The sequence below is a fragment of the Haliotis rubra genome, unplaced genomic scaffold (assembly GCF_003918875.1).
Source record: "Haliotis rubra isolate DU_JTF1 unplaced genomic scaffold, ASM391887v1 Scf470, whole genome shotgun sequence".
NCBI lineage: Eukaryota > Metazoa > Mollusca > Gastropoda > Lepetellida > Haliotidae > Haliotis > Haliotis rubra.
The window spans coordinates 587469-604595 of record NW_025767158.1 but is presented as its reverse complement, the minus strand read 5'-3'; the positions used below and the strand labels follow the sequence as shown (position 1 = coordinate 604595).

Here is a 17127-nt window from a genome sequence, read left to right as displayed (position 1 = left end):
CAGTAACCCATGCTTGTCGTAAGAGGCGACTAACGAGATCGGGTGGTCAGGCTCGCTGGCTTGGTTGACACATGTCATTGGTTCCCAATTGCGCAGATCGATGCCCTGCTATTGATCACTGGATTGTCTGGTCCAGACTCGATTATTTACAGACCGCCGCCATATAGCTGGAATATTGCTGAGTGCGGCGTAAAACTAAACTCACTCACTCATTATAGAAAAAATATCTGTGCATCGCCCTTTGCCGCGTTATCCTGTACCCGTAACAGTGAGACCTTGTAAAGTTTAGACAGGAGGAAGGGCACTTTGCGTCAAGGATTAAATTACTGCTCGTAAATCTTGCGTTTTGGAGTCGGGTTTCAGTTTCGATTACTGGTCGCAAGACACAGAGCTTGTGGGCTGCACTCGAGCAATAATACCATCTATGTTGGAGAAGGTTTCTATCAACAAACCGTCGAAACAAGAAATTGTTGGGCAAATGAAGCGATGTCACCACCAAAACAGCGAACGATTTTAACATGAAGTCTTAAAAGTCTTAGAGTATCAGGAAAACAATGCTAAGTTATATTATGCTATTATACTAAGGTGCAGGTTAGTTATAACTTTGCTTTGAACAACATTCCAGAAGTATCACAAGTTCAATATGTAGAACCAATTCTTGATGTGGGGCGGTGGGTAGCCTAGTGGTTAAAGCGTCTGCTCGGCACACCGAAGACCCGGGTTCGATTACCCACAAGGGTACAATGTGTGAAGCCCTTTTCTGGTGTGCCCCGCCGGGATATTGCTGGAATATTGCTAAAGCGGCGTAAAATACAACTCACTCACTCACTATTCTTGATGTCGCTTGTTGTGGCATGAACAACTGCATTAAATCCCAATCTAATTTCAGATTCGGAGGATCCAAGATATTGAAAGGAAGGAATTGGTGTTCCTCGTTGTATCTGCAATCGCCATTGTCGCATCCACTGGCTTCACCATCTACAAGCTGGCCACTGTGGACAAACACCAAACGGACTTCGTGTTCGCCCTCGTCATCATTGTCAATGCATGTACGTCTCTTCTAATTAACGCATTCTAAGCAAATTCCTAAGGCAAAAATTCTAAGTTACCAAGATATATTGCTATTACACCCCGAAGGATCGGGATCGGGTAGTGGGGTTCGCTGACCTTGTTGACACATGTCATCGTATCCCAACTGCGTAGATCGATGCTCATGATGTTGATCCCTGGGTTGTCTCGTCCAGACTCGATTATTTACAGACCGCTGCCATAGAGCTGGAATATTACTGAGTGCGGCGTAGAACAACAACTGAACCAAACAAGACATCTGAAGACTATAGCGGATTAGATTACACTGGTATGTGAGTAAACAGTTAAATCTATACACATACCTGTGCTGGATACAGTGGTATTAGTCGTCGCATTTAGCTGAATAGAGTTATATCCCTTAGTCATGTCAGGATTCGCTGATCGTCGACACACATATTAGATTCGTTCTGATAAAGATCCTGGGTTTTTTCGCATGAACATTCTTGTGCATGGGTTTCACCAACGAGGTTGACATGCAGGGCAAACGCCATTTGGGGATTGTCCGATTGTCCGATGCAATTCCCTATTTTGACTTATACCATACGTTCCCGAATTATTTCAGGTGAACAAATGACTAGACTTAGCATATGTTTATGACGGGTGCCACCGGTGGGGCAGAATACTCCCACCTTTTCGCGAACACCTGGTATCATCACTATTTCATAGTGATTCATGAACACATGCTCTGTCATCGTATTGCATGGTGACAATCACTGGATTGTCTGGTTCAGACCCGATTTGTTCACAAACAACATCATACAGCTGTAATACTGCTGAAACAAATATCTGCTCATAAGGGCAGATATTTCGTATGAATGTGGAAAGGGTGTTATCGCTTCTATCTTCACATCACGCTTAGATGACCGAAAGATCATTCAAAGCACCATTAAAACCAACTTCCTCAATCGCACAGTTCTTCATCCGTAGGCTTCTGCTTGTTCTATCTGGTGCACGGGGTACTGAAGGAACGCCCGTATGAAATCTTCATCCTCGTCATCACCACCATCATCATGCTCGTCTACCTCATCGTCAACTATTCCGTCGGAAAGCAGGACACTATAAAGCTGGTCAGTAAACGAATATATCAATATCATTATGATTAGTATAAATAAATCATTACTCCTTTTTTCGCACACCAAACATCAACCATTTACTATGATAGTTATATAGTAATAACATAATATAACTATTCTAAATTTGGACAGTTTGTTAAACGAAATAGAGCATATTGTCAAAACCCAAATTAGGTAACGACAATTAGTATCAGATTATCAGTCCCGTGCAGCTCAGTTCAGTTTGCTTCTGTTCAGTTCAGTTCGATTCAGTTCAGATCAGTTCAGGTCTGGTTGGGTCATGTCGAAATGGGTCAGTTCAGTTCGCTTTTATTCAGTTCAGTTCAAGAATGAGGACACTTTTTATGGATATACAACTTCGACGTTTCGACTTCTAGAATGCCAGTAAAAAGTCAGATCAGTTCATATTGGGTCGGGTCAATTCACTTTTATTCCAGTTTAGTTCAGGTCAGGTCAGGTCTGATCGGATCGGATCGGATCGGGTCAGGTCTGATCGGGTCGGGTCGGGTCGGGTCGGATCGGGTCAGTTCACTTTTATTCCAGTCAAGTTCAGGTCAGGTCAGGTCTGATCAGGTCGGGTCAGTTCACTTTTATTCCAGTTTAGTTCAGGTCAGGTCAGATCTGATCAGGTCGGGTTGGGTCAGTTCAGTTCACTTTTATTCCAGTTTAGTTCAGGTCAGGTCAGGTCTGATCGGTTCGGGTCAGGTCAGGTCGGGTCGGGTCGGGTCGGGTCAGGTCGGGTCAGGTAAGTTAACTTTTATTCCAGTTTAGTTCAGGTCAGGTCAGGTCGGGTCTGATCGGGTCGGGTCAGGTCGGGTCAGGTCAGTTCACTTTTATTCCAGTTTAGTTCAGGTCAGGTCAGTTTAGGTCGGGTCAGGTCGGGTCTGATCAGGTCGGGTCAGGTGGGGTCAGTTCACTTTTATTCCAGTTTAGTTCAGGTCAGGTCAGGTCTGATCAGGTCGGGTTGGGTCGGTTCAGTTCACTTTTATTCCAGTTTAGTTCAGGTCAGGTCAAATCTGATCTGGTCGGGTCAGGTCGGGTCAGGTCAGTTAACTTTTATTCCAGTTTAGTTCAGGTCAGGTCAGGTCTGATCAGGTCGGGTCAGGTCGGGTCAGTTCACTTTTATTCCAGTTTAGTTCAGGTCAGGTCAGATCTGATCAGGTCGGGTTGGGTCAGTTCAGTTCACTTTTATTCCAGTTTAGTTCAGGTCAGGTCAGGTCTGATCGGGTCGGGTCGGGTCAGGTCGGGTAAGGTCGGGTCAGGTCAGTTAACTTTTATTCCAGTTTAGTTCAGGTCAGGTCAGGTCTGATCGGTTCGGGTCAGGTCAGGTCGGGTCGGGTCAGTTCACTTTTATTCCAGTTTAGTTCAGGTCAGGTAGGATCTGATCAGGTCGGGTTGGGTCGGTTCAGTTCACTTTTATTCCAGTTTAGTTCAGGTCAGGTCAGGTCTGATCGGGTCGGGTCGGGTCAGGTCGGGTAAGGTCGGGTCAGGTCAGTTAACTTTTATTCCAGTTTAGTTCAGGTCAGGTCGGGTCGGGTCGGGTTGGGTCAGGTCAGTTCACTTTTATTCCAGCTTAGTTCAATTCAGGTCCAGGTCGGGTCAGTTCACTTTTATTCCAGTTTAGTTCAGGTCAGGTCAGGTCTGATCAGGTCGGGTTGGGTCGGTTCAGTTCACTTTTATTCCAGTGAAATCTGTTCAGGTCAGGTCGGGTCAGGTCAGAACTTTTATTCCAGTTTAGTTCAGGTCAGGTCGGGTCAGGTCAGGTCAGTTAACTTTATTCCAGTTTAGTTCAGGTCAGGGTTGGTCAGGTCAGGTCTTTTATTCCAGTTTAGTTCAGGTCAGGTCAGGTCAGATCGGGTCAGGTCAGTTCACTTTTATTCCAGTTTAGTTCAGGTCAGGTCAGGTCTGATCAGGTCGGGTGGGTCGGGTTGGGTCGGTTCAGTTCACTTTTATTCCAGTTTAGTTCAGGTCAGGTCAGATCTGATCTGGATCAGACCAGGGTCAGTTCACTTTTATTCCAGTTTAGTTCAGGTCGGACCGGATCGGGTCGGGCCCGGGTCGATCAGGCCGGGGTCTGATCAGGTCAGGTCAAGTCGGGTCATCGGGTTCAGTTCACTTTTATTCCAGTTTAGTTCAGGTCAGGTCAGATCGAATCAGGTCGGGTTGGGTCAGTTCAGTTCACTTTTATTCCAGTTTAGTTCAGGTCAGGTCAGGTCAGGTCTGATCGGGTCGGGTCAGGTCAGGTCGGGTCAGTTCTGGTCGGGTCGGGTCGGGTCGGGTCAATTCATTTTTATTCCAGTTTAGTTCAGGCCAGGTCTGATCGGGTCGGGTTGAGTCGGGTCAGGTCGGGTCAGGTCAGATTGGGTCGGGTCGGGTCGGGTCGGGTCAGTTCACGTTTATTCCAGTTTAGTTCAGGTCAGGTCAGGTCTGATCGGGTCGGGTTGGGTCGGTTCACTCAGCACAGCTCAGCTCAGTTCAGTTTTATTCAGTTCAGTTTAGCTCATCAGAGCTCAATTCAATCCAGTTTAGTTAAACAATGTTCAGTTCAGCTCAATCTCATTTACCTATTCAGACTATGACCTACTTTTCAGCCGATCCGTATTTTCTCGTGTAAAAGTGAAAAGAGACACCACGAACAACTATGGTTACACTGAATTCCAATTCATTGTTTCATAAGAAAATGGTATTTACAACTTAATTTTATTTCTAAACTTTAATAACATTGTATTTCTATATTTTATGGCGAGGTTTAGGCAGCATGACCTTAACTAAGACGCCTGTTTGATGAGGTCTGTTTGATGAGGTCGTAAAATGATTCACAATTCATTTGGCTCACTGGTTACACCTGTTATGTGTTCTTTGCACTTATTCAGTGCACAATGTGATTGATAAAATATCAAATCCGTACCAGACCGCCAAACGGTAGCGGTAGAGCCTCGTTTTGAGATTTCCACGATTTCCGTTTGTCAGAGCACGCTGTACGACAGAGCACGCTGCACGACGTGTTTGCAAGGATTAGAAGGAGCGTAGTGTTGCAATATACAAGTGCTTAGATGTATCAAATAAAACTGATAAATATTTATGTACCCGGTTGAATGAATTAGTCTCAAAATTCTGGACTGGTTATTGTACTAAGGTGCGCAATAGGACGGAACCCAGTCAGCAGGACACGAAACTGTTGTGTACTCAATGTTTTGACTTGGTCAGTTTCGTTTAATTCATCTGAGCTCAGTCCAACCCAGTTCAGTTTAATCATGTTCAGCTCACTTCAGCTTGTCTCCTTCAGGTCCGGCTGATCATTGCGTGCTGCCTTGCGCCCGTGGTGGTGGGGCTGGGTGGGTGGCTGGGCAGGGAGTACCTGCTGTCAGGGAACCTCATCTTCAGGACGGTCGGTGCCAGCTCCATGCTGCAGGCCATGTGCAACAAACTCTTCCTCTTCCTGGACCTTCTCAAGCTTGACCTTCAACTCGGGGTGAGGATTCTAGTATATACTATGTCACCATACCTGCTGTAGGGGAGATAATCATGTTACTCATAATATCAACCACACTCGATTGACTACAGGCAATCGTCATGTATGTAGAATATTGCGGATACATAATTACGCAACAAATACATTCATACAAACATTCATGCCAGAAAGGTAGGGGCTGATGGGAATCATTAAGACAGATCTTCTAGAGCAGCACTGAGATCAATGAGAGCGTCGAGTGTCTAGCTGGAATAGACTTTGAAGTCCCAGACCAGGTCAACGAGGCAGCACTGAGTTCATCGTGAGCAGCATTGAGTTCACCGAGAGTTCATTGACTGCAGCACCGAGATCAATGGGAGAGGTGGCTGGATTAGACTTTGAAGTCCCAGACCAGGTCAACGAGGCAGCACTGAGTTCACCGTGAGCAGCATTGAGTTCACCGAGAGTTCATTGACTGCAGCACCGAGATCAATGGGAGAGGTGGCTGGATTAGACTTTGAAGTCCAAGACCAGGTCAACGAGGCAGCACTGAGTACACCAAGAACAGCACTGAGTTCATTAAGAGCACCACTAGGTTCAATGAGAGAGGTGGCTGGATTAGACTTTGACGTCCAAGACCAGGTCAATGAGACAGCACTGAGTTCACCGAGAGCAGCATTGAGTTCACCGAGAGTTCATTAACTGCAGCATTGAGATCAATTGGAGAGGTGGCTGGATTGACTTTGATTAGCACTTTGACGTCCCAGACCAGGATCATGAGAGACGAGACATTGACGTCCCAGCACTGACAGCACTGAGTTCACCGAGAGCAGCATTGAGTTCACCGAGAGTTCATTAACTGCAGCACTGAGATCAATGGGAGAGGTGGCTGGATTAGACTTTGACGTCCCAGACCAGGTCAACGAGACAGCACTGAGTTCACCAAGAGAGCAGCATTGAGTTCCCAGACCAGGTCAACGAGGCAGCACTGAGTTCACTGAGAGAGTTCATTAACTGCAGCACTGAGATCAATGAGAGAGGTGGCTGGATTAGACTTTGACGTCCCAGACCAGGTCAACGAGACAGCACTGAGTTCACCGAGAGCAGCATTGAGTTCACCGAGAGTTCATTAACTGCAGCATTGAGATCAATGAGAGAGGTGGCTGGATTAGACTTTGACGTCCCAGACCAGGTCAATGAGGCAGCACTGAGTTCACCGAGAGCAGCATTGAGTTCACCGAGAGTTCATTAACTGCAGCACTGAGATCAATGGGAGAGGTGGCTGGATTAGACTTTGACATCCCAGTCCAGGTCAATGAGGCAGCACTGAGTTCACCGAGAGCAGCACTGAGTCCCCCGAGAGCAGCACTGAGTTCAGTGAGAGTGGGTCCCAGACATGTCCAAGGAGGAGGAAGTTATGACTAAGTGCTGGTCAGGGCGTAACATGGATGTTTTGCTGTTGGACGAATGGTGTCTCAAACCTGGCACGAAAAGCACATGCATTATCATCTTGAATGAGGAAACGTTGCCCAACACGTTGTACACGTTGGCACAGTGGCGTCCTAAGAGCGTCGATCATCGACGTTATGTGTCTGTTGGCATCCGGTCCGCAATCAGCTGGGGACAGACTGAGAAACATGCAGCGTGTTGACAATATTCAGACGTGTTCCCACCTGCAACCTTCTATTTGCACGTAAACCTTTAAACGAGACATGATCGATATTGTTTAATGTCATTCTTACATCTTTAATATATAAATGGGTTTAATAAAGTGTCTTTGGGTGTTTGGTTCAAATAAAGCATTAAAGAACGTAGTATGGCCACAATGACGGACACTTCTGTAGGAATCTCTATATCTTTAATGTTTTACATTTCCCTGATTTACCTGGACCTGGTATTCAACTGGTCAATTATTCAGAACGAGACAGACACTAGTGTAGTAATCTCCGTGATGTTCTCATACAGTGTATTTCCCTGATTCAGGGTGATATACTGTTACTACATGTCAAACTAGTGTATGTGGCTGGTGGAATATGACTATGTAACAGTTGGGACAGCTTTTTCGCTTCCTAAAACACAAGCTGAGCTACAGTAGCCGTAAATCTACTCTTCAAAGAAAACCAGTGTTCTAGAGAACGAATTGCTTGTACTCTAAATATTGAAGCTGTAAATGTTTATTGATATTTACATTTCAGATCACCATGGTTATCCTGATTCTTGTAAACGGCGTCAATATCAACACACTTGACATCGTTGTTCTCTGTGTCGGTATCGTCGTAACCATAGGCTGGTTCTTCTTGGGACATGCATGTGTAAGCAATGTTAAATTATGTTAAGCACTAAATATTCTTTCAAATCTGTGATCACAAATTGTCTATGGAAATTGTTAACAGAAACAAGTAACTCATATTTTAGCCAGCGTTTTTTATGTATGCTGAAATATTTGCATCTTTGGGGTGCAGTGACACCATCGAACTGCTGAAGTGTGTTGTTCTCATATAAAGTGACATCTATCATCAAACGTTTCCCCATCGAAACGCGAAGTAGAACACAACTGTTGTATTTAACTGTATATCACACACGTGGTACCCATCACCATATGATACCTTTCATCACTTCCGTTAAACATCACCTGGTACCCATCACCATATGAAACCTGTGTCAAACTTCATGCGGTTCTGCCTTGTTGCAGGTGCGCCACGAGAGCAAGATCATGACATATGTGTTTTGGGGTCTGAGTCCTCTGGATCTCTGCTATGTCATTTATAAAATTGTCAAGGTAAGGTAAAAATGAAGATAATCCCGTAAGTAAATGTATACATTTGAGAAGGATACAAAATATAAAATATACGTCTCTTAAAAATATAGTAATACCCCAGTAGATTAACAACATTAATACAACATAGTTACCGTTTACAATATAATTATTTAGTTTTTTTCACACTTTTATCAACTAAGTTTACGTATTTTGTGATTGTGCAAGATTTTGTTTCAAAAATAGGTTTTATAAGTCATTAGATTAGGGAAAGATAAGTATTTAATGGGAATGTATTTCTTTCTTTTTTCAATAAAAACTTGGCATTTAAATAAATAATGAAATTCATCTGCTACAGCAGGTGATTTACAGAGATTGCAGGTTCTATTTTCACAATCAATGCCATGCCAACGGCCGACTTCAACAGGTAGGTTAGGGTTATAGGTTCTGTATTTTAAAGTTGGTATATGTACATAAGCCGGCAGGAAGAGATAGTTTTCTAAAATCAGGAGATTTTTAATGTATGTGTAATAGAAATCTTTAGGGCTATTTTCTATGTCAACTTTCAAACTTTTAAAAATTGATTCTACCTGAGAAGTTAGCCATTGGCATGAAACATTTACGGGGCTTTAAAATATACTGTATATATAGGATAGGCCACATTTATCAAGCATACCTTTTGCGTCTTTGGTCCTAATATCATATTCATTTTCTCTAACGCCTTGGATAAGTGCATAATTATAAATCAATTTTGATAGTTTTGGAGCAGTTCCAACAGAATGTAGCTTATACCAGTAAACAGATTACCCTTTTAGCGGCTAATACATAAAAAAGCTAATTCAAGAAATCTCAAATGAATCTTCACAATAACTTGTAAATGTTCATATGCCCATGTTTCACAACCATAAAGCACGATCGGTGATATCATAACATCAAATGCTTTCAGTAAACAATCTATAGGTGTATTACAGTTTCTTGATTTTTTTTTCAAAAGGCAAAACATAGCTTTGGTGCGCTGTCTGAAAGGTTTTTTTTATTGCTTTATTGAATTTGCTGTTTCTTTTTGAAAGTCACTCCAAGATAAATGTAATCATCTACAATGCCAATCAAAGTATTTCCATAATGGAACTTTAGCTTAGAGTATTTTGCTGGACCGCTCCCAAATATAAGTACCTTTGTTTTATCTAGGTTTACTTCCAGATGCCACATGTTACAATATGTATGGAATGAGTTAAGAGTACGTTGAAGTTCAGGAGCTGAGTCGGCAAAAAGGACTGTGTCATCTGCATAAAGTAGTATCATAAATGAAATACATAGGTTCATATCAAAATCTGGGAAGTTACAAAGACTCACAGATGTACATTCATCATAAGTAAGGAATTCCTCCAGGTCATTTATGAATAAACAGAACAAAAGAGGGGAAATGTTACCACCTTGGCGCACGCCAGAGTAGCATGGCAGTAATCTGACATATTATTGTTTGATAGTACACAATATTTGATATTAGCATACATATTTTGAACAAGAGTTAAAAATCTGCCATAAATTCCATTGTTGAGTAGCTTATGCCAGAACCCAACCCTCCATACATAATCAAACGCTTTTGAAAAGTCAATAAAAGCACAGAACAATTTTCTTTTACTAGGTTTAAATAATTGGTTGAGCATATTCATTACAAAGATGTTATCATTTGTTGAGTGATCATTCCTAAAACCCGCCTGGGCAGGGATTAATATATTCTTTATTTCAAGAAAGGTGTGTTATTCAGAAAACTAGTACATGTGAACAGTTTACCGAAACAGCTGAGTATCGTAATTGGTCGATATGCGTTTGGGTCAGATTTATCTCCCTTTCCTTTGTAGTTGGGTTTGATAGAGCCCGCCAACCATGCTTCCGGTAATATTCCCGTTGATAAAATCAAATTAAAGTGTTCAACATATGTAGCACCAAGTAGATCAAATGAATCTATAAGGGGCTTTATTGCGTTAAGGTTTTTAATTGCAAAAGCTATTTCTTCAAGTGATATATCTTTATTAAGCATGTAGTCATAGTAGCCTTTTTCGATGATTTCGCGGTCTATTTCGGGGTAATCGAAATGTGTTTCCCATTTATATCTTTAAAATGTTCAAAATATTTATCAATATCATAAACGTTACTAGAGATATTAATTTTACTCTTTGTGGGCATATTCCAAAATTCTTTAGGCTTGTGCTTTTCTTTGTCTCTAATCAATTTACAAAATTCATTTTTATGCTGCTTGATATGCTTATTCATACACTTAATATACTCTTTAGAACATCGGCGGTACTCAGCTTTATTAAGAGATGTTTTGCAATTAAAGTATTTGCGTTTGGATTCATGAAAGTCATTACGTTTATCTCTGCATTCTTGGCCGAACCAAGGTTTGTGATCATGCCGTGCGCTTTATTCATTTTTAAACGAGCGTTTCACACCGAAAACGTCACAAGCATTACCTACGTTATTACTGTAAAATGATCTCGTACTACCATGGACATGAAGACACCCAGTAGTACTATGAAATTACAGAGTGCTAACAAAGAATGATCTATGATCTCGTACTAACAATGGTGATTATATAGTTACTACGACGTAATACACAAATACACTGGAATAAATTACATTAAGACATTTGAGTGCACAAACACTACCACAGAATGAGCCACTACTGACACAGAATGACCTACAGTAATACCTAGTTTGTAGTTGTTATACCTTAGGAATGACTGAGTGCTAGTCCCACAGAATTACCCACTACTGACACAGAATTGCTTACAGTAATACCTAGTTTGTAGTTGCTATACCTTAGGAATGACTGAGTGCTAGTCCCACAGAATGAGCCACTACTGACACAGAATGACCTACAGTAATACCTAGATTGTAGTCGTTATACCTTAGGAATGACTGAGCGATAGTCCCACAGAATTAGCCACTACTGACACAGAATGACCTACAGTAATACCTAGTTTGTAGTTGTTATACCTTAGGAATGACTGAGTGCTAGTCCCACAGAATGAGCCACTACTGACACAGAATGACCTACAGTAATACCTAGTTTGTAGTTGTTATACGTTAGGAATGACTGACCGCTAGTCCCACAGAATTAGCCACTACTGACACAGAATGACCTACAGTAATACCTAGTTTGTAGTTGTTATACCTTAGGAATGACTGAGTGCTAGTCCCACAGAATGAGCCACTACTGACACAGAATGACCTACAGTAATACCTAGATTGTAGTTGTTATATCTTAGGAATGACTGAGCGATAGTCCCACAGAATGAGCCACTACTGACACAGAATGACCTACAGTAATACCTAGTTTGTAGTTGTTATACGTTAGGAATGACTGACCGCTAGTCCCACAGAATTACCCACTACTGACACAGAATGACCTACAGTAATACCTAGTTTGTAGTTGTTATACCTTAGGAATGACTGACCGCTAGTCCCACAGAATTACCCACTACTGACACAGAATGACCTACAGTAATACCTAGTTTGTAGTTGTTATACCTTAGGAATGACTGAGTGCTAGTCCCACAGAATTAGCCACTATTGACACAGAATGGCCTACAGTAATACACTTGAATGCCCTCGCACTCCCGTTACTAATGTTACTATTTCACATATGTATGACTATGCATACCTGCAGGCGTTTACACGGCTGACAGTGGCCCCGGCGCTAGCGGCGTGCTCCATCACCGCAGGCTTTCTGGCAGCAGCAGTTCGGGTCGCCGTCATTATCCTCACCTACTTTATCTTCAGGAACTACGACAACGGCCTCAAGGAGAAAGGTGAGATATATACAGAAGTGTTGTGAAGGCAGATACCATATTTATCCGGTAATTATGGAAATGAAGGAATATATCCCGACCAAACCGGTGATTGATAACAATTGACTACGTCATGCTGCCATAGTACACGGTCAGCCAGGCGATATATATTGTAACATCCCGGTCCTCAGTACTTTAGTATTACTTTTGTTGTATCAGCACTATTAACAGGAAGATGGAAATCTAGTTTCAGTGCGTGCATGATGTACGTGTAGCGTGTCCCAAACGGTATAGGTCTTCTATATCATATGTGTCTGTATATTTCAGCTTTCGGAGCCGCGGACTCATAAGCCGGTCATCAAGGATGTTCATATCATACCTTTCTCCACCTGTGTCCACCTCCACTTGGCATCCATCAGTACATGATACCGTACACCACCTGTGTCAACCTCAATCATCACATGGTATACATTACCATATGATACCTTACACCACCTGTGTCAACCATCACTTGGTATCGATCTCCATATGATACCTTACACCACTTCTGTCAACATTCACATGGTACCCATTACTATGTGATACCTTTCATTACTTGTGTTAATCTTCACGTTGTACAAATCACCACATGATACCATCACTAGTGTCAAACTTCATGTGATACCCATAACCATATGATACTTTACACCGCCTGTGTCAACCAACACGTGGTATCCAAAACCATATGATACTTTACATCGCCTGTGTCAACCAACACGTGGTATCCAAAACCATATGATACTTTACATCGCCTGTGTCAACCAACACGTTGTATCCAAAACCATATGATACTTTACACCGCCTGTGTCAACCAACACGTGGTATCCAAAACCATATGATATTTTACATCGCCTGTGTCAACCAACACGTGGTATCCAAAACCATATGATACTTTACACCGCCTGTGTCAACCAACACGTGATACCCATAACCATATGATACTTTACACCGCCTGTGTCAACCAACACGTGATACCCATAACCATATGATACTTTACACCGCCTGTGTCAACCAACACGTGGTACCCATCACCATACGACACCTTACATCACCTGTGTCCACCATCACATGGTATCCAAAACCATATGACACCTTACATCACATGTATCAACCAACACGTGGTATCCAAAACCATATGACACCTTGCATCACCTGTGTCAACCATCACATGGTATCCAAAACCATATGACACCTTACATCACCTGTGTCAACCATCACATGGTATCCAAAACCATATGACACCTTACATCACCTGTGTCAATCAACACGTGGTACCCATCACCATATGACACCTTACATCACCTGTGTCAACCATCACATAGTACCCATGACCATATGATACCCACATCACGCATGATTCCATTTAGAGTAGCATTGACCTGAATGCTGCAGCTTGACAAAGTGGAGACATATTTTGAATGAGGCAATACAATTACTGTCTTTAGAAGCATCAGTGACCACAAGGTGTGAGAGGAACAGGTTCAACACGAAATGGACAAGCCTTCCAGATGACATAGCCACTGCATCACGCCTAACATACCTTACAGCACGTATTTCTAGCTTGAATATTGCTGAGTGTGGGGTATAACTAAACTCACTCACTCTAGCTACACATATACCCCAGTAGATTGTACATCGTGTATCATACAGTCACATAACACAGGGTTATAGTCTCATAGTCTCAGCCCCTCATGGGGCGGTGGTTGAAACGTTCTCTCGTCACGCCGAAGACCAAGGTTCGTTCCCCACATAGGTACAATGTCTGAAGCCCATTTCCTATGTCCCCCACTGTGATATTGCTGAAATATTTCTAAAAGTGGCGTAAAACCATACTCACTCACTCACTCAGCCCCTCATTTACAGTGTCAGTCACAGTCTCTCTCTCAGTCAAACAGTGTAAGGTCACCAGGCTAACGTCTTAACAGTTCAGGAATTGCAGCTTTGTCATCCTAGAACGTTGTTAACATGTCTATATATGAAGTGTAAATACTCGTACATTCGTTTGCTCAGTGCTACTAGGTGTTGATGTTTTTATTCCAACATATGAAACCTGGATTTGTAATCATTGCATAATATGTAAATACCTATAAAGGATAACATACCTAGTAAAATAAACATGTTAAATGAATCTTGAGCTGTAATCCATTTTGCTGTTTCCGTCACATATATCATCATGGTGGGCGATATCCTGAAATACCTAAGACGGATTACCAGGAGGTGCAAAGAGTAACGTCCCCTGGAAGTGTGTGCGAAATTATGGTGATGATTTTTAGTTTTACGATTCTGCTCACTAGATTGTCTGGTCCAGGATCGATTATTTACAGGAATATTTCTGAGTTAAATAACAAACAAACAATGTTCAACAGATTAAAGATAGTATGCAGCAGAGAGGGTTCGGGTGATCGTGGCACAGTCAGGTTGGTAAGGCTCATCATCAGCTCAGGGCCCTTGCCCTCTCTACACCCAGCCCAGACAGCGAATGGGACTTCTCTTAGGAAACGCTGCCTGTGTCGAACCCACCAAGAACTTTCCGGAGAATATGTAGACTCCCCAACACTGCAGCCTTCTGTATTACCCACAGTGTCAGAAGGGCTGTGCTCCTGATGACGGAGAACCCGGACACTCTCCTGATCTGCTCCAAGAGATCAGGAGATACAAAACCAAGGGCACCGAGATCAATGGGGAGAATTGACGACAGTGTACATGGGATGCAAGCGAGACATTTCAAAGGTGAGGTCCGCATATTTATCATGCTTTTCCTGAATCTTGTCAATCACGTTGCTGTCAAAAGGGGCAGAAAATTCAATAACATAAATAAATTCATAGGTTTGTTTTATAAAACAGGACAAGACGCCCGGGTTTGGGTCGTACAATGGAAGGACCTATCAAAGACAGGCATGGTAAAAGTCAAAAAGCCACGAGCCATCATGTCGTTTACGATATGCTGTTTGTGCCAAGGAAGGACATCCAGTGACAAGGTGCTGGTCTCTGTAAATTCAATGCATAATCGACATTTCATGTTAATAAACTGAGGGGCAAAAGAAACGTCCCCGATCATTTTTATCATAAAATGATACAAACACGTGCAATTCAATGTTGAAATGTTTTATATAATTGCTTTGAACATATTATGCAGACTGTCATTACAGAACAATTGAAACAATTTGCTGTAAGTAGAGTTTTGTGACGTTTTTCACAGGAGGTTCAAATGTCCGGGTTTCGATCATGACAACACATGCACATCAGTACTGACAGAGTGTCTTTGAGCGTCCAACTCCTCAGTAGCGAGTGTGTCCACCTCTTGCAGCGATGCATGCTGCCACACGACGTCGTGCAGAGTGCACAAGACGTCTGATCACGTGATCTGGGATGCGACGCCATTCTTCCTGTAGAGCTTGAGCCAAAGCAACAACGTGCTGTGCGTTCTGTTCCGACGTTCAGACTGGCGTACCCGACCATCAGCTTTGTTCAACTGGAAGCGGCTCTCGTCACTGAAGAGTACCCGGCGCCAGTTCGCGGCTGCCACTGCCGAACTCTACGTGCCCAAGCCAAGCGACGACGTCGATGTTCACGCGTTAACGTCACGCCCCGGAATGGTCTGTAGGCTCCTGATACCGAATCGGCGGGGTCGTCTGGATATGGTCCTTCTACTGACTGGATGGGTAAGGCTGGTTGTTGCTGATGACGTCACAGTCAGGAATCTGTTGCGCAAGTGAAGCACCCGTAAATGGCGGTCTTCCTGAGGGGGTGGTTACGGGTGGTCTCCTGTCCTAGGCCCGTCTGCAGTCCGACCTGTTGTTCTGAAGCGTGTCATCAGTCTGGTGATGGTTTTTCTTGCTGCAACCCATGATTCTTGCAACGTGACTGTGAGAAGCACCCAGCTGCAACATCCCAATAGCTCGTTCTCTCTGTTCTGCCGTGAGTCGAGGCATGTTCTTTTGTGTCCAACGTATGAAGTGATGAATTCGAACAGTCGAGCATAATTTTTATACTGTACTTTCATATTGGTATGTTTCCACCGAAGCATGCAAAAACGTGAATAAAAGCAATTTTCATGCTTACAAAAACTCCACGTGGATTTCCTTTCTGTGAGACGTGGGGATGCGTTCGGGAGATGTGTTCCTAAATAAATTTCCGTCATAACGACAACAGAACAACTGTTTTTCAAATTTTACTTTGGGGACGTTTCTTTGCCCCTCAGTTTATTTTCTTATAAAATCACATTTTGGCGATTGCGACAGGAAAGTGACTGGTCTTGGGCAGCAAACAGGAAGTCCTCTGTTTCACATTTAGGACCAGCCGACTTTATCCACGCGAAGGAGTCGATTGGACTACTATTTTGTTCCGCACACTGCATATATACACGATGCAATGGTTTCTCAGAAAGCTGATTCAAATGACCGACTCTGGGCAGACTTGGTGAAGGACTTCACCTGGTTTACTCCGATCGCTGTACCGTCCAGCAGTACATCGCCATCAACAAACGCAACCTCAAATTTCAGATTCATCCAATAACCTTGGCACGACGTGGAATTCCATGCTTTCATCATAAATCTTGACAGAGTCTCGAGAGGATCATTTGATAAAAAATATGTGCAAAGGTACACAAAAAGGACTCAACAAGGAGGACCTGTTCTTTCTAATTGGTATCTCCTTTGGCAAGGAGCTCGATGTCATCCATGTAAAGGAGATGAGTAAGTGGTGTTGGGATCTGTGCTGAGGAGGTCCGATATGGTAAGCCTTCTCTCTATTAAGCAGACAACGCAAGAGATTTAAAGACAAACAAAAAGCAAAGGACTAAAGGGGGTCCCCTGGAATATCCCCTTCTGATTGAATAGATTCCGAAGTCTGCACCTGCTCCTAGCGAGTACACCTCAAGTTGAGTCGACCAGCAACTCATTAAAGACTTGAGTAAGTCCAGTAGTC

The 17127-nt window shown here is 43.0% G+C and overlaps 1 protein-coding gene across 3 annotated transcripts in view; it reads left to right on the top strand.

Annotated features, from left to right (window-relative positions):
• LOC124290674 overlaps window positions 1-17127 on the top strand; it is a 32943-nt gene that overhangs the window by 5216 nt on the left and 10600 nt on the right. Inside the window, exons 2-9 of one of the 3 annotated variants that reach the window (XR_006901998.1) lie at window positions 890-1049; window positions 2017-2156; window positions 5449-5634; window positions 7809-7925; window positions 8306-8392; window positions 12042-12183; window positions 12490-12676; window positions 13656-13824. Coding sequence is in view for 1 of the 3 variants with exons in the window: in XM_046727469.1 (XP_046583425.1) it covers window positions 890-1049; window positions 2017-2156; window positions 5449-5634; window positions 7809-7925; window positions 8306-8392; window positions 12042-12183; window positions 12490-12512 (855 nt within the window). In the remaining 2 variants the exon portion in view is untranslated. Of the gene's footprint in view, window positions 1-889; window positions 1050-2016; window positions 2157-5448; window positions 5635-7808; window positions 7926-8305; window positions 8393-12041; window positions 12184-12489; window positions 12939-13655; window positions 14330-17127 lie in introns of those variants that run through there. The other 2 variants (XR_006901997.1, XM_046727469.1) reach the window with 2 other exon arrangements.